Source organism: Corvus kubaryi, unplaced genomic scaffold, assembly GCF_017639235.1.
Source record: "Corvus kubaryi isolate FWS band 111438036 unplaced genomic scaffold, C.kubaryi_AGA036_p1.0 37312, whole genome shotgun sequence".
NCBI classification, from domain to species: Eukaryota; Metazoa; Chordata; class Aves; order Passeriformes; family Corvidae; genus Corvus; species Corvus kubaryi.
The window spans coordinates 3,116,351-3,140,285 of record NW_024581098.1 but is presented as its reverse complement, the minus strand read 5'-3'; the positions used below and the strand labels follow the sequence as shown (position 1 = coordinate 3,140,285).

The window sequence follows — 23,935 nt, the reverse complement described above, 5'->3', positions numbered from 1 at the left end:
CTATTCAGCCTCTTTTTGTTAACAGACCTTTCCTCTCTCTTTGCCCCTGCTCTTTTTTCTACCCTATTATCTCTTCTGTTATCTTTTATTATTATCTGCACTATTAACTCTTTTTATCTACAGTATAGCTTGTACTTCATCTTGACTGAAACTTAATGTAAAGTATTACATCGGCTTCAGCTACTCCTGTTAGGTTTTGTTGCCTTGTTGTCTCAGTTATCCTGTGGGAACCTCAACAGAGATCATGGAAAGACAAGAAAGTGCTGTGGGGAAAGCATTCAAAGTAGCCTTGATTTAAGTATTTGGAAGGGTTTTACTGTATGCTGTCCTGCCCAAAAAATGTTTTTCTTTGTATTTGCCATTTGGAATACACTAATGAGATACAATTCAAACAATATTTTGAATTAAATCGGTGCAGAAACTTATCACTGTGAAGCTGTCAGACTGATTATGAATAACATGAGCTTCTGGTTTACAGCCTTTTCAAAAACGTGTGATGATTTCAGTCTGTGACTCTAAACCATTTCTAGTTAGCATTTTGGAACGAGTGGAATCTTCAACACTTAGAACTTCAGAGCTCTAAAGTCTTTATTTCAGAAGGATGAGATGCTTCAACTAGATAAAAAAAATTGTCAGAAAAATTATAGATTCGGTATGGCCTTTTAAAAAATTCTTGCATTAGACATATTTAACAGCATAAAGAAAAAAATCACCTCCCTCCACTGCATTTTTGACTATTCATAAACTGCATAGTTAAGTGTGTTTGCAATTTGCTTGAGTAAATCAAAACATTTTGCCCAGTACATATGAAAGGAGTGTCCTTTATTCAGTATAGTCTTAGTAAAATGTCCAGTTTTATTCATATAACTTAGAACTTTTCCAGAGGAGGAATTGTAAGTTTTCTTTCTTCTCAGTGAAATGGAATGTGTGATCATGTAAATATTAAATAATTTGAACTTTTGAGTAGCACAGCGTATAGAAAATAGCAGGTTGAAGTATGACTTACGAAAATAACGTAGGAAAATAATTTAATGGCAATTCTTTTTACTAAATATGTGATGATTGGTACATTTGCTGATTATATCCATAGATGTATGCTTACATGTATAACTGAAAGAATAACATTATTTGTTTTACATAGATAAAGGATATTTATCTATTTATTATGCTTCGGACTGTGGATAGGTGCTGAGTCATGTTGGAAAGGACCTTTGTGCAAGTGTTAGAACAACTGTTTGCTAATCAATGACTTGTAACCCGTTTAAGGCTGCTTTACAGCTTTGCTAGACTAAATCCTTGATGCTACTCATGTTATCTGGGTCACACATTGTATTCTTAACTTTTAAAGCAGACCCTGAGAAAGCTGTTTCGTGACAAGATATTGGGCTCTGCTGGGTTCTTCTAGCTTCCTGCTTCTTCTATCCCTTTATCTGGGGAAAAAAAAAAGGTTCTATGTCATTGTAATTTAAAAGGTAACTTTGAAAGTGTGTTTTAAACAATTTTTTCTCTCTGCCAACACAATGTCAGGTTTAATATGAAACGTTCAAAAAACGATCAATTTTACCTTTTGTTAACTTTTTCTTATTTAGCTTTGTGCTTTTAATAGTGGGGTAATTTGTACTAAACAAGTGTGGGGGTTAGTTTTTAACTTCTGAGGGTAGAAATTAGAAAGATTTCTTTGCCTGGTAAAATCTTGATTCCTTAGACTATTAAATCACAGGTGATATTGCTGGTGGTTTTTGAAGTGACAGATATCTTTTCTAACTCCTGCTTGCTGGCTTCCTGCCTTACATTGTTTTGTACAAAATTGAAATAGTAATTCTCAGTTTATTAAGCATCACAACGTGTCACTTTTCATTATCTGTCATTTCATACACTGAAACATACGGGAAGGTGGTTGTACTATTTAATATCTCATGTGTTTCATTCAGTGGTTGCCTGTAAAGAGTTAAGTTTTAAACCCGTAGTCAGCTTGTGCATTTCCACCCTTCACTGAAACAGCCCGGATGTCAATTGAGTTGTTTAGTGACTTAACTGTTTAATACCTGTATGGTTTTTCTTATAGCGTGAGGCACCACTGGTCATGCAGTGTCTGAGTCTACACTGGTCTTGTTTATAACAAAAAAATGGCACTGAGATATAATATAGACTGATAAAGAAATGTCACTAATATTCATGCAAATTTGTAAAATTACTTTCAAGCAATTTACAACAGTTTTCTTTTGGGATTGCAGTCCAGTTTAGTGGGTTTTATACTGTAGTTTTCTGTTGGTGTGGTAACTTGTTAAAAAAGTTTCTTTGGATGAGGTATTTTGATTACTTAAAACATTTGTGGGAATTTTTGAAGGTAGGGGTTTCTTTCTTTTTTTTCCCCCCTCTTTGTTTTTGCTAAGAGTTTCCTTATGCCTTCTCTATTTTGTAGTCTTAACAACGTTTATATCTGTAGTGGAGCAGGCTTCTTCATTAGTGTAATTTTTTTAAGCACCATTAGTCATTCCATGCCAGCAGCAGTACTCAGGATGATCGTATTTGCATGAAAATGTAAGGACCTAGCGATGTTGTTGCTTCCTTGCTAACAAGGCTGGGTTCAGTTGGAGTTGCTCTCAGGTCTGGACATTATTCTGTGTGTGCACGTAACCAGTGACTACTCTGTGCTTCTGCTCGCTGGTGTGCTTATGATGACTCTTGCTCTTATTTACTGTTGTACCTTGTGCAACTTTAGGACATGTAGGGTGTTGTTCCATAAAAAATCGGGGGAGTGGAGAGGCCATTTGGAAGTTGGGCTGCGGGAGTGGAGGAATGGAGGTTTTCAGTGAGGCATGAACCTTGGTAAGGAGAGATGGTGCAGAATGGGAAAAACTTGATGGAATTTTTGAGAGATTGGCTCCTCCATGGGTGCTGTTCAGAGAGTAGAACAGCTCTGATGAATCAGGTGGTTAATGGCAGCTGCATCCCCATCTGCTGCTCCTCTGAGAAAGGTGTATAAGGGGAAAGGGGAAGAGAGGACGGGCCATGAGCATGGTTAGAAGTGAATAAAAACTGAACAGGTATGATATGTTTTCCTGTGGGACATTGACTGTCACAGGAAGAGTCGTGTCCACAGGGCTGCCTTCAGTAAATAATCCAATGGATTATGGAACAGAATTGGTAGAAATCAAAGTTACCAGAAGGAGTTAACTCACTTCCTTCTGGTTACTCTGGAGGCAATATAAAAGAAGGGAAGACTTAGGTGAAGATGCCTTGTTAATGTAGCAATTTGTTTTGCTAGTAATCTATCACACTTAAAAACATAATTAGAAAACCTCAAATTGTACAAACTTTTCCCTAAGAAGTTTTGTATTTGGAATGTGCACTCCGCTGGAGAAGTCAAGTTTGAGGTCTTGTCATTCTTGGTGTGAAACCATCAGCAACTGAAACATATTGAATAAATTGATGTTGCTTTTGCAGTTTTGATCCGCTGAGATTTCTTACTCCAGCATCAAGATTTGTGGTTTAAGCCATTTTAACGTGTTTGTAAATCAGGTATGTGTCTGACAATCCAGCTACTAATGGCTAGTTCTCTAGAAATTAATTTCTTCCCTTCCCACCCCAGTGAAACTAAAGCTACTACTGAAAACGTTGTTCTGTTCAGAATTTATCATTTTCAATTATTATCACTAGTAGATAGTTGATAGTGTCTTAATGTTATGAATATGCATATGAAGTGGAAAGCCAGGTGAAAAAACCCTGCTTCGGTAAATCTATGTTGTCTTTACTGTTTTGGTTTGGTTTTTTTTTTAAATTAAAGTTAGTGCCCTACCCTAAAGAAATAAATACCTCTATACTTGTCCAGCCCTTTTCCTCTCCATCAAAATCTGAATGCTGAGTTGCAGTAAATGACCAAGACTTCTGCTGTATTAACAGTTTCTCATTAGCTGCCTTCTTAATATAAGCCATATTTAGAACTTTTATGGCTGTGGCTGGACTCAAATATAAAGGAAATTCCTATGAAAGTTATTTTCATGCAGCCTAACTTTAGGTCTGGACTGTGTCTATTAAGATAGTAGCAAATGTAAGATTTCACTTAGGTGAAATAAATAGAAATTTTCACCATTATAATTCTGAAAACAAATATTACTTTACTTAGCTTTAACCAAAAATTAGGTTTTAAGATAAAGGGTTATAGCTTTCACACTGCTGTGACTCTTGATTGGCTCATGCTGAGAACTTCATATGAAAAAAGCAAACCCCAAAAACCTGATGAAATGCATTCTTTAACTTCAATGTGTTTCCTAGAATTGTACCTCTTCCTTGAAGTCTTCCATCCTGTGTGCTTTCAACTTACTTAATTTCAAATATTATAAAAGGAAAAAGAGGTTTACCAGTTACAGGGCTCCTACATAGTCTTTTATATAAATATAGCCATATATATCCATATATATATGTATGTGTATATGGTTTTAGTCCTGCAGAGAAGTGCAATAACCCATTTAGTTCTTACCAGTTCATAGCTGTTCCATATTGTAGCAAAACTGGCTCTGAATTACAGTGAGCATTGAACACAGTGAATAAATGGCCACTTGCTCTATAGTGTTCATTGATGTACATTTGCTTACTTGAGCTGTGGAGTCTTACCTTCTACTCATCTCTTCTCTTATTAATTCTTCAAGTTACTTGTTGTGTTTCTTTCTTTTGGGATGAATAATTTCTTTCTACATGGAAATGAAGTTTTATTTGATTATGTCAAACTTGTTTTTCTTCTTGAACTTAGATTCTTAGAAAATTTCCACAGGTAAGCATAGTTAAATCTGCAAAATCATTAAGACTAACCTAAACTGGTATTGCTTACAGCTCTGTGAGGTGCAGTCTTGATTAGTACCTTATGCCTCATCCTAATCAATGTGCATGGGCCACCTATTGCTGCTAAATACTTTGGTTTCACCATTTGAGTTAATATAATACAGAACTTTCCCAATTTAAACTCAAAACTGTTGATGCAGAATCTTCTGTTGCTCGAATTTCAGTGCTTTGGGACATACTTGCTGGAGGAAAGTAGAGAAAAATAGCATAGAGTAAGTGCAGCTTTAAGAATATGACTGATTTGAAAAATTATGAACTTGAATTTTACTGAAATGTATTGAAACTTTCCTGGAAAGCAGTTGCAAATGTCTATTTACCTTGAATAAGAATAATGTTGTCTTGGTTATTGGAAACAGTGATTTTTACTGTGTGTGTAGTAACATACTTGATTTTAAAACAAGAGCAACAAGAATGGCAAAGTCCATTATTGAATTGCTGCATTCCACTACTAATGCCAGCAATGGAGTTCTATTGTAGACTAAACTGCCATGTCCAACGTGGTTGTTGTAGTAACTAGGCAGGTTACTAGAAATATTTCAGGGTTTTGGAGCCTGGTTACTGTGATCAACCTCAGATAACTGCAATATCATTATGGTACACCTGGTAATACTTCTTGATAGTAGGTTCCCGATAGTAAGGCTTTTCTTGCATGTATTTTTAGAATATTTACTAGGTCTAAGAGTATGTGATGTGAGCAGGGTAACTGGCAAACAAGAATACACATCAAGTTTACAAAAAAAAAGCTTTTTTTCAGAGGAATATCTTCTGCAGCCCAAAATAGAATGTGTTAGTATTGCACATGCCCTGGCCCTCTTCCCTCTCTCCTTTTTTTTTTTGTTTGTTTTGTTTTTAATGTATTGGCCATTTCAGGGCCTATTTGAGGCTTTTGTAATTTTATGTTCTTTTTGTGGGTGTGTGGACTGTTGTTAGTACAGCATTTCAGGTTTTTACTTCATTTTGTCCAGAGCAAGATGAATTGTTCAGAAACTGAAAGGAAGAAGTTGTTTTCTCTGTGTTTCTCTGTGTATTTTTTTTTTTCCTCTCCCTGCCCCAGGAGAAATTGTATTATGGGTTGAAATTTGCAAGACTGACATGCTTCCCCTGTTTCCCTGTCCTTAGGAAATACTTACTTCGCTGCGAGCCTGAAGCTGATAAATGGGGTTTGAGAGGTTTTTCTTTTTGTTACCAAGCTGAACATACTTTTGAATTTCTGTTTTGTTGGAAGTCAGTGGGCAAGAGCTAACTCATATATTCAAAATTGTTCATACTACAGAGTTTCCCTGACATAGCTATCTCAATCAGGAAGAATAGCGTCCCTGACAGTATGCTAACTTTGTTAACGTATGATTTTTTGATATAACTTGTTCTTGTGTCCTTATCAGGATTTGTTTATGGAGCTGTCTTTTGGAGTGTTGGTGGTGTGGGGTGTGCTGGTTTAACTATGATAAAATGGTCCTGGTACTGATGTAACTTTCAGGAGTGATTGAAGTCAAGAGCTGGGGGAGATTTTAAGAGAAACCGAATGTGGGTGTGGATATTGTTATGGACAATTACTCTAAAAAACATAGTTTTGGGTGTAACAGAAAATTTCACACTTCAGGCTCTGAGCCAATCTATGAAAAATTTGGGTTATGGTTCCCTTTTATAACCTGCAGGGAGAAGAGCAGAGTGTAGGTTATCCCACTCTTGCCTGTTACACAGCAAAGAATCATTTGATGTGTGAGGAGCTTGGTCTGCCAATTCTATTTGCAGGAGTGTGTCCATGTGAATTGTTTAAAAATGTGATTTAATGTATTCAGTGAGCTCTGTCAAATCTGACATAAGTTCACATAAGTATGCTTGTGTGTTCTGTCTTGATGCTGCGGATTAAATCCCCATATCACTGGGTGACATGACATGGCCAACTGTGGAGCTGTGTCAACACACTAGCAAGAACAGGTCCATCCAGGCAATTCTCATTTGTTACTCCAGTGAAAGCTGTTGGTGCTACTAATGGACACAGAAGATTCCTTTTTATTTTGTTTCCTGATTTTTTTTTTCCCAGGTTATGCAGATTCTGGATAAAAGCATAGCTATAACTTTTTTCCTGACTTGTCCTTTGTGGTAGTGTGTTTCTTATTTCTAAGGAGATTTAGAATGTAATGTCTGAAGTAGCTCCATATATATGAAAGTAGACCCTCATGCTTAAATTAAGGGCTTTATTTATTGAGACTTCTTTCATTCTCTTCTAATTCCAAGGTATTAAATTCACTGATAATTTCATGGATTTCTGTAGTCCAGTTTCATGATGAAATTTTTAAATTAAAAACTATTGATATATGTACGCATGAGTGATGTTTTGCTTGTTTAAGTGAAATATACTTAGTTCAGCTGTTTGTGAGACTTTGGTAAAAAGTTGTTCGGCAGTTCCTGTGACAGTTTGTGGGCAGGGTTGTCAGGAGGCTATTTGTCAGTAAAATCCACAGTGAGGTGAACTTCCCAGATAAAATGAAGAGAGGCTGGGTGGGGGGTGTTGCTTTCGCTTTTTGTTTTCTTAATCTGGATGAACCCAAGTATGTTTTCACATGCAGAGCTTTAGTCCTGCTAAAGAGCTGTGCTGGATTCAGTATTGTACTGAGCTGTAAAGCACAGCCTGCTGAGGGGAATTTACCACTCCTATAGCTCTGCCAGTGATAAAATCGACAGCTTTAATCCCCTTCACTTGGAAATGTGAGCTTTTAGCTGAGGCGTGCCTGTTACAGAGAGTAAACCCAACCTGTCTGTGCCCGTGTGAAGCTGCTCAGTGGTCCCATCAGCAAGTGGCATTGGGGAGAACACCTGAGGTCTGGTAGTCAGCGCAAGAATGGTGCTGGTTTCTGTGATTTCATACTGCTAGTGACCTGCACATGAGAACAGAAAGATGTTGTTTCATTGCCCAAATTCTGTAAATGAAATAAGGATTCTTACTCAAATTCAGTCAGGAATATTTCAAAGCTCTTAGCAAATATTTGATGAATTGCATTGTCTGGATTAGAGACAAAACTGTGAGTTATATATGCGCTATTAACATGCAGTTTAGAGTGTGCCTTCTGAAATATGTGAAATAGTGAGAAGAAAAAGAATTTTTTAACTTTCTATTTATACTAGGAGCAAACTTAATTTCCGGAAAATCCAGATCATCCTTGACTGGACTTCTAGACAGAAGTTCTTGTTGTTTTTTACTGGAAAGATGGCACAATGTTGCACATGTGTTCCATTCTTCAAGCTAGGTAAATTTGTTTTGTGTGAAGGTTATAGCATGATCAAAACAAGCATGTAGAGTGTAATAGTGTGCACAAGGGCATGAGTGGATGCTCAAGACAATACTTAATTTGAGTTAGTTTTCTGGAAGTTTCTAATACTGTAATTATAAATTATAATAAGGGCTTGTTTTTCGTTGGTTTGGTTGTTTGTTTTTTGTTTGGTTTTTTTTTACATCCCCTCTGTTTAAGTATTCCATGTCACCTGTCAGAAATCTAGCAATAATGGTTTTCTATTAAAACATTCAGTAATTACTTCAGTTAAATTGGAAGTATTGATGATAAAACATTAATCCTATATGCCAGGGACATAGAAACAGTTTAGTGGGTTTGGAGGGGGAGAGTTTTGTTGATGTTGACAGGGTTTTGTGTGCATGTGTGTTGAGTTTTTTGTTGGGGTTTTTGTGTATTTTTTTTTAACACAAGGGTTTTTTTTACTCTTATTTTTAACTTCAGAAAAGTGTTTTGCTACTTAGTTCTATCACTGACAAGAATGTTAGTGTGGGAAACCTGGCACTTGCTCTCAGATGTTTTTGTCTCTTTCAGAGCACATCTAAATTATTTTCTGGAGATGTTCTGGAGGTTTCCCAAGTCCTTCACTGCTCCCCTTGGGCAGTTATGGGAACCAGTGAGCACACATAATGTAATGGAAAAAATGTGATGAACACAGGTCAGTTCATCACAAGGGGTTGTTATTTTCTAGTGTCATCTCCTACAGTTTAATGTGTTGAGTACAATTTTATGATACAGCTGAGTCAGTGCAGTGGCTTTTTGTCACAAAAAGCTCCTTTATCCTCACACCCATGATTTTGCAAAGGAAGGCACTGAGAGACACAGCAGTCAGCTCTGGCATTTGTTGTTCTTTTTTCCTGAGTCAATTCAGTTGATTAACTGGTTGGATTTGATTTTTGCCTGAAGGAAAACCAGCTTTTTTGCTAAATTAGTGTGACAATTTGTCTAATAGAGGAGCCTGGTTATTGCAAGAGCAACAGAGTTCTGGGAGAAGGCATGGAACATCTGGACAATGAGCAGTTGGGTCATCTCAGCTGTACTGAAAGGTGATAGCACATGATCAGAAATAAAATTAAAGCCTGTTTGGTACCATCTTTTATGTTCTTTTTAAAGAGCTAAACTGTGATTCAGAAGTTCTGCAGTCAGAGCAGGACTTCTGAGAAATGGTGGATTTAAGATACTAGGAAAGTCTCAAGTAATGTGTGAATGCTGAAGTACATGGGGTTTGTGGGTGGAGGTTGTTGTGGGTTTTTTTAATTTGAGACTGCACATACCAGTCAGAATCTATTCAGTCATGTGATGCAAAGTAGAAGTTGATCATTCTAGTTTATTTTTTATTTTTACTGGCACACTCAACTCCAGAACATGTATGAATCTGGAGTAAAAGTGAAAACTTTGTGCTCTATAATGTGATTGAAGTGTGATTGTAATTTCTCATCTCTAGTCTGAATTAGATATGTAAATGTACTGTCATAATGTTAATCACAAATCAGGATGGGACCAGAGGAATGGGCAAATGCATTTCAGTGAAGCTTTATAAAAGGATCTATGCAGAAATACTGAGAAATGATCTACTTCTTGATGTACTTTGCTGGTGCTTTTGGGTAATAGTACGTGTGCTGGCTGGGCTGGTTTGTTAAGCTGTCAGAAGACTGGCCAAAATGTGTAATTTTCTGCTCCGTTAGCAAGCTGAAGTAGCTCATTATGGGCTCAGATGAGCGGCAGTACCAAGGAAGGAAGGAAGGTGAGGCCTTACATGAATGACTTAATTTCCTTGCACTGTTCTGATACTGTACTCTTAATGCTTTTCCCTGGGAATTTGGAGGACTTGGAGACCATAGTTTCTGCAATTTTCGGAAGCCTCTCCTTAGTGTGTGTTACTGAAAAAAAAAGTTTTAAACACTGTTTAAGAGAGGTTACAGTTCTGCAAGATAAGCTAGTTGAAGAGTTACTAAAAGGTATATGTATCTATACTGGTCCATATATTTGCATACTGACTAAATAATAATATTGTATATTGTTATTGTATATTATATAAAGCTCTTTGTTTCTTGCATGGAGACTGCTTGGAGTACTGTCACAGTGGGGATACTGCAACACGTGTATCAGACAACGAGGCCTGTGGAAAAGAAATATATATGGACAGATTCTTGCTAGATGTTTCAGAGATGTTTATTTCTCCAGCCGCATGGCCGGAGCTCTGCTCAGGAACTGAGGCAATCACGGGACCCGAGGGTCCTTGCCTGTGCAGGGGAACACAAAACAACCAATGGGGAACGAGGCTGACCAGGGGCAGGGAAACGCCGCTTCTCCCCCCCGGGGCCCCTCTCCCAGGACCACATGGCAGGGGAAGGGACCCTGACAGAGTACAGACTAATGTAATGTAAAACCTGAAATTTCAGTGACTGAATAACTGATATGAAAAATGGTTTTATTTGACCCTCATCTTTTTCAAACTTGCTAGTAACATCATGTGTGCCCAGTCTTAAGTTTTAGTTTTATGGAGCACCTGGATTCTTACAGTACAGGAAAGGATTTTTAATGAAAATCATGGAATATACTATAGTTGTAAGAAGCTATAAGAAAAAATACGTAACAATAAGCAGCTGTAAGTAAATGGAAATTTTATGGTATTATAATATTGTTACTACATCATTGTGCATATTTTATTTAAAAATAAAAGCATTCCATGATTGTGTGCACAAGTGTTAATTAGCTTTCTTCCCTCCATCAGTGCTGAAGTACCATTGTAGCTTCTATACTGTAAAGGAATTAAGAATCCAGTTGTTTAATATCTATCAATATCTGCCTGTTTTCATCCATAATAATAAAAATCCAGTAATTATAGTTCAGTTAGTGACTATTAGTTGGTGCTCTCTAAAGGCATCTTCATATTCTGTTGTGAATATGTCTTTATCTCTCTTTAACAATTTAATCAATGCTTCTGTGTTATTTTCTCTCCTCTGGCAAGTAGCAGTATTAATCACTAGATTAAAAAAGACTTAATTTTCAATTTGTTTTCAGATATTAGTCTTTTGTTGGGTTTTTTAAAAACAAGTGAAATCAAGTGAAAATATTTCAGCCTTACAGTTTACATTTATTAGGATAATCTGTGTTAAATGTTACATTCTTTAATTATGTTTTGGAGTAAATTTGCCATATTGATTTTATGTGGATTCTGCTTGATTAGAACTTGACAGACGGTCAGTTGATTTTGAAATGTACTGGATCTAAACAGTATTGTGCTTGGGAAAGAGAATCTGAGTTAAGCTATCTTGGACTAAAGAGAGCTGTCCTATTTTTATATTTTATGGCTTGTATTGGTATTACTTGGTAGTAATTAACTTCCAGTGAAGCAGTTAGTTGCTTCAAAGCAATTAGACTGCTAAATAAATTCATTCAGGCAATATTTGTTTAACTTGGAAAATACATTCAGCACTTGCCAGTGTGTAACATATAAAAACAATGAATTTGTTTACCTTTTCCTTAATGTGAGCAGTATTAATTACACTATTCCATTTTCTCTAGTTAAAGTACCTCGTAATTTTCGCTTGTTGGAAGAACTTGAAGAAGGGCAGAAGGGAGTAGGTGATGGTACAGTAAGCTGGGGCCTTGAAGATGATGAAGATATGACACTTACCAGATGGACAGGAATGATTATTGGGCCACCAAGGGTAAGTGTGATGAATTAAAACATTTTTGTTAGGTTTTTAGGCAATACAAAATGCTAAAATATGTTAGTGTTCTACAGTGTAAAGGAATTAGTTAAAATTCAGTGCATGAAATTGTAGAAATAGTGTATAATTCCTCACTTTCTGGCGTCTAAGTGTTTCAGTTTAGGTTCCCCTGTTTCTGCAGCTGTGTGTAAAAGCCAGTTGTGATCTGAGGTGTATTTTACTGAGTTATGAGTATATTCATTCTGTATTTCCACTGTCACTGCACATAAGTATACACTGATAGTAAAAATAAACAGGTAACTGTCTTTCCCCATTTTATCATATGTGCTTGGCAATTTCAGTTTTGTAGTAAACTGGCAATTTATTTTCAACTTCCACAAGTTTTATCAAATAGTCTTTCAGTATAACACTTTCAGAATTTCAGTTGAATTGTGCTTAAAGACTAAGCAGCTTTTAGTTATCTCAGTCCTGACCTTTGAAGTACTATAGAATGTCATTTAGCCTGATACAACCTGCAAGACAAGTAATCACCTCTTGTGTGTATCAGGCACATCAGATATGAGTGGAGACATCTGTACTTAAGTTACTGCACACTTTCTCATAAGTTACAGTATGATGCAAAAGATCAGTGTGTAACTGAGACCTTTAAATGAAGCTATCTAAGTAGCCCTAAGTTAGCACATGGCTTTGACTGCTAGAATGGGAACTATCTTGTATGTCCCTTGGTGCTGCAGGGCTTATGGAATGAACTGTCCAAGACAGACATCAGAACTCTGCCTCAGTGCAGATAATGTCTTGCAAAGCAGCAGAGTTCCAGAGATAGAGTCAGTGTAATTCAAGCTTCTTTTGGAAATCCGTTGCAACTTGCAGTAGGCTGCTTTGAGCACCTGAATGACTTTGCTGAGCTCCTCAGATTTGGGTGCAGTTGGGAGAGGGCAGGTTTAAAATATGATGACTGTATGCTTGAGATATTAGCTTCTGTGGAATCAGTGTTTGCGTACACTTTGAAGAAAGTTTGTAGTCTAATGTGTTGGGATAAAAACTTGAAAATTTGACCTAGCTGTCATAGGGTCTCCCTGGCTCTCCAAAAGCCCACCAGAACTGTCTATGACTGCTTTCTTGTTCAACCTAAGGTGGACTACTACACCTTTGAAAAGAGATTATGATGTGTTTAATACTATACTTACAATACTACTATGTAAGGTCCCATGTGTTTTAAAAAAAATAATAAAAGTACTCAACCCGGCATGGGATACACTTTTAGTCCTGGTCAATTTGTAGTTCTGTAATTTTATTTTCTTTATGATAAAGAGTGCATGCAAATAATATGTCTTGTGCCATTTCAGGGACATGCAGTCTTGCAGATAGAATGACTTGCAATATGTAGGGGCTGTAGAAAGTGGAAGCCACCAGCTAGCTCCCAAGCCAGTGGCAGCACCTTGAGAAGAATTGCATATCTAGTTTCAGGGTCTGTAGAAGATGAGTGTGTTTTGGAATTGACTGAGTTATGTAGATGGTGCAGTTAGGAAAAACATAGAGAAAGTTGCTAATACTGTCTGTGAAGTTCACATGTGGCTTCCCTAGAGCTGTGCAAAAAATTGCTTACCAGGTTTTTTTTTTTTCTTCATTTGAAAGGTGACCCAGTAGAGAGAGAGGAGAGTAAGATTTGTTTTGGGTTAAAGGAAACATTCTTCTGACTTCCAGAAAATGGGATTTTAGTTTTTTTGGGAAGCTGGCCAGGGATGCTTGGCTTGCAGTAAAACAATGACTTGATAAACTGAGCAAAATTGAGAAGCCACCTGGATAGGAATAAGGGAATGGGAATTAGTGCTGTTCTTGGGATTTTCCTGAGTTGTGAGCAGAGTTATATACATTTTGGCATATTTTCACTATAACTGACAGCATCCTTCTCTGGGGAAGTAAATTGTTTTGGCTGAATGAATAATGAGAATTTTTGTTAGTGTATTTTCTTGCCTGCGGTACCAGCTATGTTACCTGTAGCAGGACAAGATGACTTTTGTCTGGCCTTTAACTTTCTCAAAGTATACTTGCACTTAGAATTCTCTTCCATGGTCACTTTGGAATGACATCTGCAAACTAGCAGTCGCTTTACTGTCCAAGCCCATAAATCCTCCAGTAAACCAAGTAATTCTCAGCTGCAGAAATTGCAGGTATTTTCTGTAGTGCTAACTACTTCCAGAATATATTTCTTTTGTAGGTCCTATTTTTATTTTGTTTTTGCTTGTATCTTAACTGTTGAGTTACTGGCATCTTCATCTTTGTCCATTTTCAATTTTTTTACAGTGTTAGGTATTTCATTATAGGGGAAGGTGGTAATTTTCCTAAAGCTAATTGATTTCTCTTACTCCTGTACTGTGCCACTGTTGTTTTGAGGATGCAGGCAGATAGAAAGGATGAGAGCAAATGTGAATTAAAAAAAGAATTGTGTTAAAACTTGTGTATGGCATAGTCAATAAGCAGTGTAATTTATGCATAATTATGAAGTAATCAATATAACGAAAACAGTGGAAATTGGTCAGTAATCCAAGACCTTCAGTTGGTACACAATATTAAAAAAATTATATTTATTTCATATTTCTTAATTGTTGTTCCTCTTGCCTTTGCTCTGCTTTTAAAAGATTTATTAATATTTAGCTTTCAGTGAAATGCATTAGTCTGTCTTTTTGCTTTCTAGACAAACTATGAAAACAGAATATACAGTCTGAAAGTAGAGTGTGGACCTAAATATCCAGAAGCACCTCCTACAGTTAGATTTGTAACTAAAATTAATATGAATGGAATAAATAATTCCAATGGAATGGTAAGTTGAAATGGTAAGATCAACCATGTTGTTAATTTATACTAAAAAATAATTCTGTGAAAATCAGGTGAGGGATATGCATGTTGGACAGAGCTTTTGCATTTAATTTTTATAATACAAATACAGATGTAAATTGAGTTTTGGTGGCGTACTACTTCAAATCTTTGTGGCTTTTTGTGGCTTACCAATAAGACGAGCATTATTTATAATATTGACACAGTTGTTTCTTTCAAATGAAGATGAAGGTTTTAGTTTTGAGCAGGAAAACAGCAAGTGTTTAAGCTGTGTGTAGGTATTTCCCTCATAATACTTTTATAAAAGGGGATTAGTTTCATATTGTAGCAGGAATATTACAAACTCTTTCTGATGTTTCCATTGAGTAAAAATGGAGGTTATTTCTGATGAGACTCACTCTGGATGTATTAATTCACCTGTAATGAACTGGTGTATTTATACTCTTGTTTCGTTTATACTGGATTTATTCAAATTCGAGGTGATTCTGAGCTTCGGTCTTAATAGATTCAGATGGTAATCACTTTCATTTCAAAGATCAATTTGCAGTAAGTTTGCTTTCACTGATCCCGCAGTTAGAGTGGGATGAGTTCAGAGATATAAGCCATGGCAGCAGCTCGGGCAAATTTGTTACTCTGTTGTTCACTGGGTACTGAAGTACTGTGAGCAAGGGAGGTGCTTGGTTGCTCAATGGGAGGAGGTGTGAGCTGTCTTGCATTTACAGTGGTTCATGCATATATCAGCAGGAAGCACAATCACATTTGTGTGTACGTTTGTCTTCAGTGAATGCAGACTAATTGGGTTAAGGTAATATCTAAAGGTGCATCAGCATCTTTGGATTTTAAATAATTTGTAAGATTTAAAAGAAAGGTGGACTTGCATTTCTGTAATTAACACTACTGAAATGTGAAGCTCAAGTGTCTCAATGACAGTAGCAGAGGGAGAGGTTCTCAGGGGTTCTTTTGCACTTTTTTTGGGTTGTAGAGTAGTGTTCAGGTTGGTTGTCGAAAACCAGTGCACTAATGCTTCAGAAATAATCTAAAATGACTCTGAAAATACTTTTATGTAGCTAACAATGTTACTCTACCTGAAGAGCCTGTTAAAATTGCTACTGCAAATTGGCTCATGCACTTAATCACAACTGTGGCTTGTTGTCTAAAGGTATGTGTTTGTTGAGAAGGTGTGAGAAGCAAAAGCTGCTTAAGGTATGTTTGGAAGACAATTTTCATACCTCTTCCTAGTACCGTAGGAACCTGTACTATTGTGATTCACTGAAGAAGTATGCTCTCATGGCTTCATCTCTGCATACCTCAAGGTATAGGTGTTGGTTTTCAGAAGCAGGACCTCGGACTAGCAGAGCCTGAACGCTTGTGTTTACTGAAGCCGGTCAGCTTGAGCTTTTGTTTGGAAAAGTCTACACTCCCTCAGCTTGCTGAGGAACAAGGTGATTGCTGTGACAGGAAATATGCCTGGTCATTTTAAAAGCACTGTTCAAATTGAGTCATTGCTACAGGAAAAATTGATTTTAAGCAGTTAATATTCTTACATAAAACCGTCATTACTTTTTCCCCCCAAAAGATAAACTTGTGTATCTTATGAAGGATTCACTATGCAAATGCATAACTTCTTTTTTAATGGATTTAAATAGGACTAAGTAGTATTTTTAATGAAAAGAATTTTCATAAGTAATGAATTTAAAACACATTTATTATGTAATTTTTAATGTAGCCATTGTCACGGTGTCTTGCATTTTATCTTGTCTTTGTGCTTGTTAGAGAAGCTGTGAGATAAACTGTGGGGGCATGTTCAGCATCCTGGAGCAGTTAATATTGCTGCTTCCTGATAGTTTCCTTCGTGTTTCTTCCAAGCTGTTCTCCCACTTTCTGGTCATCTTTCATTTAATAGATCATAAGTGGTTGGCTGCATTTTTGAATTAATGGCAGGGTTTCATCTGCAGATATCTTCTACTATCCGTGCTTCTGCAGGCACCCTGGTTTTTGACATGTGGCCAGCTTTTGGTCACATTGCTTATAGATGTCAGGAAGAAGTTGGTGACTTGCCAAAAAGAGACCTGAGGCAAACAGCAGCTGAAATTGTGTATCTTAGCAGGTTATACTCAAAATATTTTAATGTTGTTAAGGTAGGCTTTGCAGGAGATGTGTGCCAGTTAACATCTGTGGAAAAGTAGGGCCCACACTGGGAGTGTTAGAAGGTGGTAATTTCTGTTGAGTTAGAGTGTGAGTGGTGGAGGGGAAAGATGGATAAGTGCAGTTACTAGGGATCTAAGGAAACTAGTCTCATACTGCCCTGTGGGCAGTGGTTCTCAGCTTTCTTGACTTAAAAATCCTTTTACACTTTTCATGAAAAGTGCGCGTGTGTAATGAATTTATCAGTACTGACAGATACAATTTTATTGACTTTTTGTTTGATTATTCTATGAGAGAGGAGTTTGTAAGTAACTTTTCTGCCAGCAGCGTATCTTCAGGAATCACTGTTTGGTAAATTTAGTGCAGGAAAGGAGAGAACTAGTTCAGGAGTATTTTATCTCAGAAGATTTAGGTGCTCTGAGGCACCCTGTTAAATTGTCTTTCTTTTCTTATCTCCAAGTTAGTTTTTTGCGGGTTTGTTCTTTTTAATTTATCTATGGAGCTGCTGTATTTGTATACAGAATTAGATTACTAAGGTCAGAAAAATTAGTCCAAGTACTTGTGTAGAGCTGGACAAAACGCCTTTATGTGCTAATGGCATCACTGTTCTAAAACTGTAAATTATCATTCCTGGTGCTACAGGGTTTTTTCTCTTGGAGACTTATGTATCCCATATTGATAAAACCCAGGTTGCATTCTGATGTGCTGTTTGCTTTCCCATTGTCTTTTAAGGTTGTCTGATTTTTGCATCTGTGATAGTGCTCCTCAGCAGTCTATCTTGCAGGATTTGCAATCACTTCTGTTCATTTAGATACCATTTACATTTAGTACTTGTTTCCTTTAAACCACTTGGGAGTCTCAGCTATAAATCTGTAAGCTGCTGTCCAGTTACTGCTTTGAGTATGTTTGCTGTAGACCTTGCTACTTGTTGAAGTTACTAGGAACATTATAAACACTGTATACTTTGCATCACTGTGTAAAATAATTTGTTTTATTTTCAACTGTTTAGAAAAAGATGATGCATTATATATATTGCTTCTCTTGCTATTGTTCAAGGTTCCACAGTGGTGTACCCCCCCAATAAAATAGTCTAAATAAAATAAGTCTTCAGATTGTAGTTTGCAGCTTTATTAGCTTTTATGTGACCTTGAAATGTCTCCCTCTGTGTTCCAGGGTGCACATTTGAATATTATCTAATGCTTTTGTATGATTTGAACATAGTTTGTGTTACTCTCTTAAATGTCTTTAACTGTCTTCTCATTGCTCTTCATAAAGTGAGTTTATTATGCACTAACTTGGAAATCAATTCTGCAACATAGACAACAGAACCTGAGCCAAAATCTTTACTGCTGCTGATGCCATGAAGATTTTTGCCTTTTCTTTTATACCCCTGTTATACTTTCTTACAGCTTCTGTATTCTTAATGCTTTTTGCCTACATTCTTGGACTTGCTTGTTCAGCTAGAAGACTAAACATTTTAGAAGCTTCGTAGGTAGAGGATAGTGTGCCCTAGACCCTAAGGTCCTCTCCAGAACACATTCTGTAAACTAAGATAGAACCATGCAGGGGAAGGTTCCTTGGGGAGGGGAGCTCATTCAAGCTTCTCATTGGGGAATTTTTGATAGGTATGCTAATTAGTAAGGCCTATAATGTTATACCAGATCTTTTGGGGGTGGGCATTGTGGTGTGCATTTTGGTGCATTTGACCTGGACGTGGTGCACCTAAGGATCCTTAAAATAAATACCAAGGTAAAATCCCTTTTTCCCTTCTAACCGTGTTTGATTCTTGATTTTAAGACCAGAAAAAGGCATCACTGCAAGATGTTATGAAAGAAGTCGGTGACTTGCAGAAAAGAGACTTGAGATAAACAAGCAACAAAAATGTCACGTTGCAGCAGTCTTTAGTCAGAAAACATTCATAGCAATGTTAAAGCAGAGTTTACAGTCTGTGAGTTTTTTGTTGCAAATTCCCAGCAAAAAAGAAAAGCAGGAGGAGATTCTCTTAAGTGATCAGCTCTCATGTTCCAGTCTTTGTAGAACTGCATTATTTGAACAGCAGTGGTGACTGGCTGCTGTGTGCTGTAAGTGAGGCAAACATCCAGACCTGAGGGAGCTGACAAAGGCAAAATTGAGGAGGAGCATGGAGAAGGAAGATGGTGTGAAAAGAATTTCCTGACTGAAGTTAGATGTTTGTTTCTGTAGTCACAGAGCAACTTCCTTTCCAGCCATTTTGCCTCCTGTTTACCACGTTACCCAAATACACCTTTAAAAAAGTAGTAATAGTACAGGAATGACAGTGATTATTTCACCAGTGCTAACTTTCAAAACCTTTCTGTGTTAGCTCATACACTCGTGTATTTTAAACTTACATGATGTTGCTGCATAATAGAGCTTTTCTTTTGATGCTGTTTTACTTTTTTTTGAACATTTGCTGTAATTATTAAGTAATCTGACTGCCTTTTGTAGTGTGGCTTGATGATACACTGTCATTGGCAACTCTGCTGACTTTAAGGGGTTCCTGACTCTGAGGACAAATTGTGTGAAAAGAAATGCTTATAGTGCTGAGCTACGAATAAGGTCAAGGATCCTGCTTAGGGACTTCTTTGGAAGGTGTTGTTTTAAACTGGGTGGGTTCTGTCAGTTCAGTTCAGAAAATATTTCCCCGTATGTGGTTTACCTGAGCTGATAGGCAGTAGCACTGTTAAAGGAACAAGAGAGGGAGCAGAAGTTTCTTGGGTAGTACTGCTGCCCAAGCCAGCATGTTGTTAAACCTTGGCCTCAGTTTTCTCCTACAAAAAGGTTTAGTCTCGTCTGGTGTTCTGAAAATAGACAGCCTCACTTCAAATAATCTAGAAATAAAACATCTGTGTTAATATTCTTATTTCTGATTCCAGGTTTTTTTCTTTCAGCTTGCCCTAATTAAGATGGGATAAGAAACTTCTTGATGTTTTATGCTGCCTAAATCAGAAAACAGTAGTTTCCAGCACTCTTGTAGCCATGTGGGCTGCCCGTGCTACTCTAGCAAAGGAATCCAGTAGCATACAATAGCCCTATTCCTGCCCCAGGGCCTGCTTTGCAGTTGCACAGCTGTAGGCCCCTCTGTGCTCTTAAGTTCCTCTGTGCAGGGGCTGGGACTTAACCTGCTGCCAAAACAATTCCCAGGATGACTTTCAATTGCTGACTTTCATATGGAAACCTCCTGTTATAATATAATTGTGTAAATTGTCCCACAGGTTTTATAAACGCATAGGAGAAGTCCCATGTCCTTTCCTTTCAGTTCATATTCCAATTGGTAAGTGATGTACAGTAATCTTCACGGCTCCATAAGATGACTTACTGTGAGAAGGATGCAAGGAACTAAGAAATGTCCAAGCATTACAAATCAGTTATTTCAGTATTTCAAGACATTTCTTAGTACATGTAGTGGCTCTAGATGTATCAGAAGCACCATGGATGTGAAAGAAATCACTAATAATACTTGTAGCAAAGAAATAATAAGGGAAATGTTCCTTTAGAGAGGTATTCTATGGACTCTTGTGTGGCAGGTTCTTTTAAAGAACTGAGGAACACCCAGGTGCATATATTAGCATAGTGAAGGTGATGACTTTTCTTTTTTTGGGGTAATTTGAAAAAAACTATAAATTTTGTGAGATAGCAGCTCCAGTTTTGCAGTGAACAGTTTGCTGATGTCTTCCTCCCCTCCTCTTTTCCTTCCCACTAATATAAGTAGCAGCACAGATGGAAGGGTCCACCTGCATGGATTTTATTGCAGAATCGGTATCTGTGTGTAAGTATGTGATTGTTTTCCTTAAAATATTTTAGGAACACAGAGAAGGTGTCAGGGAATGCTTAGACTGTTTCTTAGAGCAATTAGGTTGATAACATTTATGTAGAGATTTTGTGTTCCATCATAAATTAGACTTCTCTCTTCTTTTTCCAGGTGGATGCACGGAGCATACCAGTGTTAGCAAAATGGCAAAATTCATATAGCATTAAAGTTGTACTTCAAGAGCTAAGACGTCTAATGATGTCCAAAGAAAATATGAAGCTTCCACAACCTCCAGAGGGACAAACTTACAATAATTAATTTTAGCTGATTCTCAAACTTCTGTCTTAAAACAACAACCTTCTACTCATGTTAATGTCTTGATTAAATCTCACAATGCAAACACCCACACATTAAAGAATTTCAGCTGGTATACATGACCTGGACATTTGTAAGAATATATATAATATATGTATGCCCAATATGTTTTCAGGCACTATGGGAGAAAAAGGCAGCACAATTTTTTTTTTTTCTCTTATTGAGGCACTGTCATTTAAGCATAAGCCTGAAATAGCCTATAATTGGAATTCAGGTTTTACAAGATGAAAGCATGACAGAAAGTGTCAGATTGCTGTGGAATAATATATGTTACTGAAAATAATTTCTGGAGAAGGCAAAATATAAATGGCATGCTTTATCCATCTTGCTTAGTAAAAGAGCTGCAGTTAAATTTGTTTTAAGGTAGCAGGTACAGTGAATACCGTTGCTCATCTTGTTTAATTTTGCAAGGGTGTGGGTGCCGACTACTAGTAGTGTCACAAAGTATGTTCAGGATTGTTTTGATACCTGTATTTATAAAATGGGGGGATTAATTTCTGTTAAGCAGCTCCTGTGTTACATGTATTGGACATGGCAAATATTTGTTTACAGTCTTTGTTCTAATAAACCATGCATTTAAGTTTTAGTGAAACAAAGGAAATGTATGGATATGTGATTGAGATTAAAGTTAGTCTTAAAATGTAAATAAAATGTGGAAAGTGTCTGAGGCTGTGCCATTTCTATAATAGTCATGTAATATATGTACAGTAACTGGCATAAGTAGTGGAAAGCCAAACGTAATATTGCTGCTGGTGTTACATGCACCTTTTGTTCTTATCACTTCTGTATGCTTAGTTTACTTGAGAGGTCAAGATATTCCATATGTTGCAGGGGAGTAAATTCTGTCATCTGTAGTATCACTTCTTTAGACAAGCTTGCACTCTGTGTGTGTGTATATAAATATATTTAAAAAAAAACCCCGAACACCAAACCAACCCCAAAATAAAAACAAACAAAATAACCCCTTGCCTACCCTTCTTCCCTTTAGTTCCCCTGCAGATTCTTTTGAGAAATGAGCATACCTTTCACTTTGCTTACTTGACCTCTAAGCAGTTTTCAGATCACATTGCTGTAGTCTGTCCTACTTCTCAGTCCTTTGTCTTGCTTTCTTGCATCTTTTCCTCTTTTATGTTACTTGACTTTTTTTCTTGTCTGTTCCGCTTTTGCCTTTTCTGAAACACACAAAAAAGAAACTTCAGGAAGCTTTATGAAGAGGTACACCTGTGCTTCAGATCATCGTATTTCCTTCTGCTTGACATGAATCATTTGGTGTGATGCCACTGTGTTTGTAGCTAGAAGCTTTCTGCCTTTCCTGCAGTCCTTAGTCTGTTTTTTCAATGTATTCTGTCTGGTGGGAACACTGGTTTTATTTCTTTTACTGATTTCTCATAAGCAAGTAGTTAATGCGATTCTTTTGGATATTACGCTTTCTTTCCCTGCCCTTCACCTTGGAGAATGCAAACCTTTGTTCATTTTGGTGAGAATATGTAACACTGGGAGTGAGTCAGCTGTTTGCATTCAAAGTTTTATTTAGTGGTTCTTTTGAAAAAGTGGATATAATCAAAAGCCATCAACAGCTAGATAACTTTCTTTGATAAGCCTTTGCCTGTTTCTGATGTTAACAATGTACCTTCAAAAGCAATAAACTAGGTGTTCTTTTTTTTTTTTAATGGAAAGGTTTAATTGATATTTGTCAATTTATACTTTTTAGACAAATTGGGCACTTACAGAATTGGTGGATTTATAGCTGCCAGCTACCTCGTGTGTGTATTTTTATATAACATATCATTTGTGATGGTTTGGCTGAAGTGCATTGCAACGTTTTTTTTTCCTTGATTTAATTGAATGATTTTGATGCCATTAAATCTTCTTTCTTACACTAACACTGCTAATCTATATTTAATCAATTAAAATAATGGAACTGTATGGTTCTGGAATGTGAATTTTTGGGAAGATTTCAACATAAACTATTGAGAGAATGCTTGTAGACTATTATATGGTTGGTAACATAATTTAAGAGACTGGCTTATTCACAGAGCATCAAGAAGGGCCTGTTGTTCGCATGGTTGTGTGTGGTGCGAGGTGATCCTGTAATCCTGTCCATTTGTATTGGTGAGAATCTGCATATCCAGCTGTAAACAGATACATTTTGCAGAAGGAAAAACCAGTGCTGGAGGGAGTTGACGTGATCTTGACGCTTGGAGTATGTAATATATGGATGACTATAAAAATATTCCTGCAGTGATCTTAGGTGTGTTGGCTTCCCATTTTGCTCACACTGGGACAAGTCTGAAGTGTAATTAATTACGAAATTTTAAAATGTCTTCAACTACGGCATGAAGTTGAGAGCCTCCTCGAAACTCTTCTACTACCTGAAGAAGATTTTGAAGCACTGTGCTTGCTCTCCTTCAGAAAGCGTTATGTTTTACAGGTATCTATGTCTGATCAATGTTTTCTTCGAATTTGCTTTCTCATATTTTTACAGTCTCTCTTAGGTAACCTAATGACAGACTTTTAATTTTCCTCTCACAAGTATTTAATTTGTGTTACGTTCTTTTGGCAAGATTTGAATTTGCCATTGTTACCAAGTGTGTATTTTTTTTTTCTTTTCAAACCCATATTTGAACACCTTGCAAAGCAGAGCACCATTTGAAGCAAGTTGAGTGAGTGACAAAGTGGAAGAGTTCTGAATATATAATTCTTTTCATGTCAGTGGTCATTGGCTGAGATTTAAACTAGCTTTGTGCTCTGAAGCATTGCCAAAGTTCTTGTGTTTTGGTTGTTGGAGGCAGGGATACGTTTTCTATGAAGCAAAGAAAAAAAGCCAAAGATGGTATGATTCATACTTTGTTAAACCTTAAGATACAATGAGCAAGCCTATGGAAATAGCCACATTACAAATGATGTGCCTTACTCATAGATAAAGTACAGAAAACATTGCAAGGTGTGAACCTAACACTGGCCTTGATTGCTCTCTTCCTGAATGCAAGCTGGGAATACTTTTT

General features: G+C 36.9%; 1 protein-coding gene across 3 annotated transcripts in view; it reads left to right on the top strand.

Moving 5' to 3' along the window:
• UBE2V2 (ubiquitin conjugating enzyme E2 V2) overlaps positions 1–21,594 on the top strand; it is a 36,439-nt gene extending 14,845 nt beyond the window's left edge. For 2 of the 3 annotated variants that reach the window (XM_042029042.1, XM_042029044.1), the window contains 3 exons: positions 11,658–11,803; positions 14,502–14,627; positions 20,727–21,594. In XM_042029042.1, coding sequence (XP_041884976.1) covers positions 11,658–11,803; positions 14,502–14,627; positions 20,727–20,873 — 419 coding nt within the window. In that variant the 3' untranslated portion in view covers positions 20,874–21,594. Of the gene's footprint in view, positions 1–3,447; positions 3,523–11,657; positions 11,804–14,501; positions 14,628–20,726 lie in introns of all 3 variants that reach the window. The other variant, XM_042029045.1, reaches the window with a different exon arrangement.
• Positions 21,595–23,935: the final 2,341 nt, after the last annotated feature.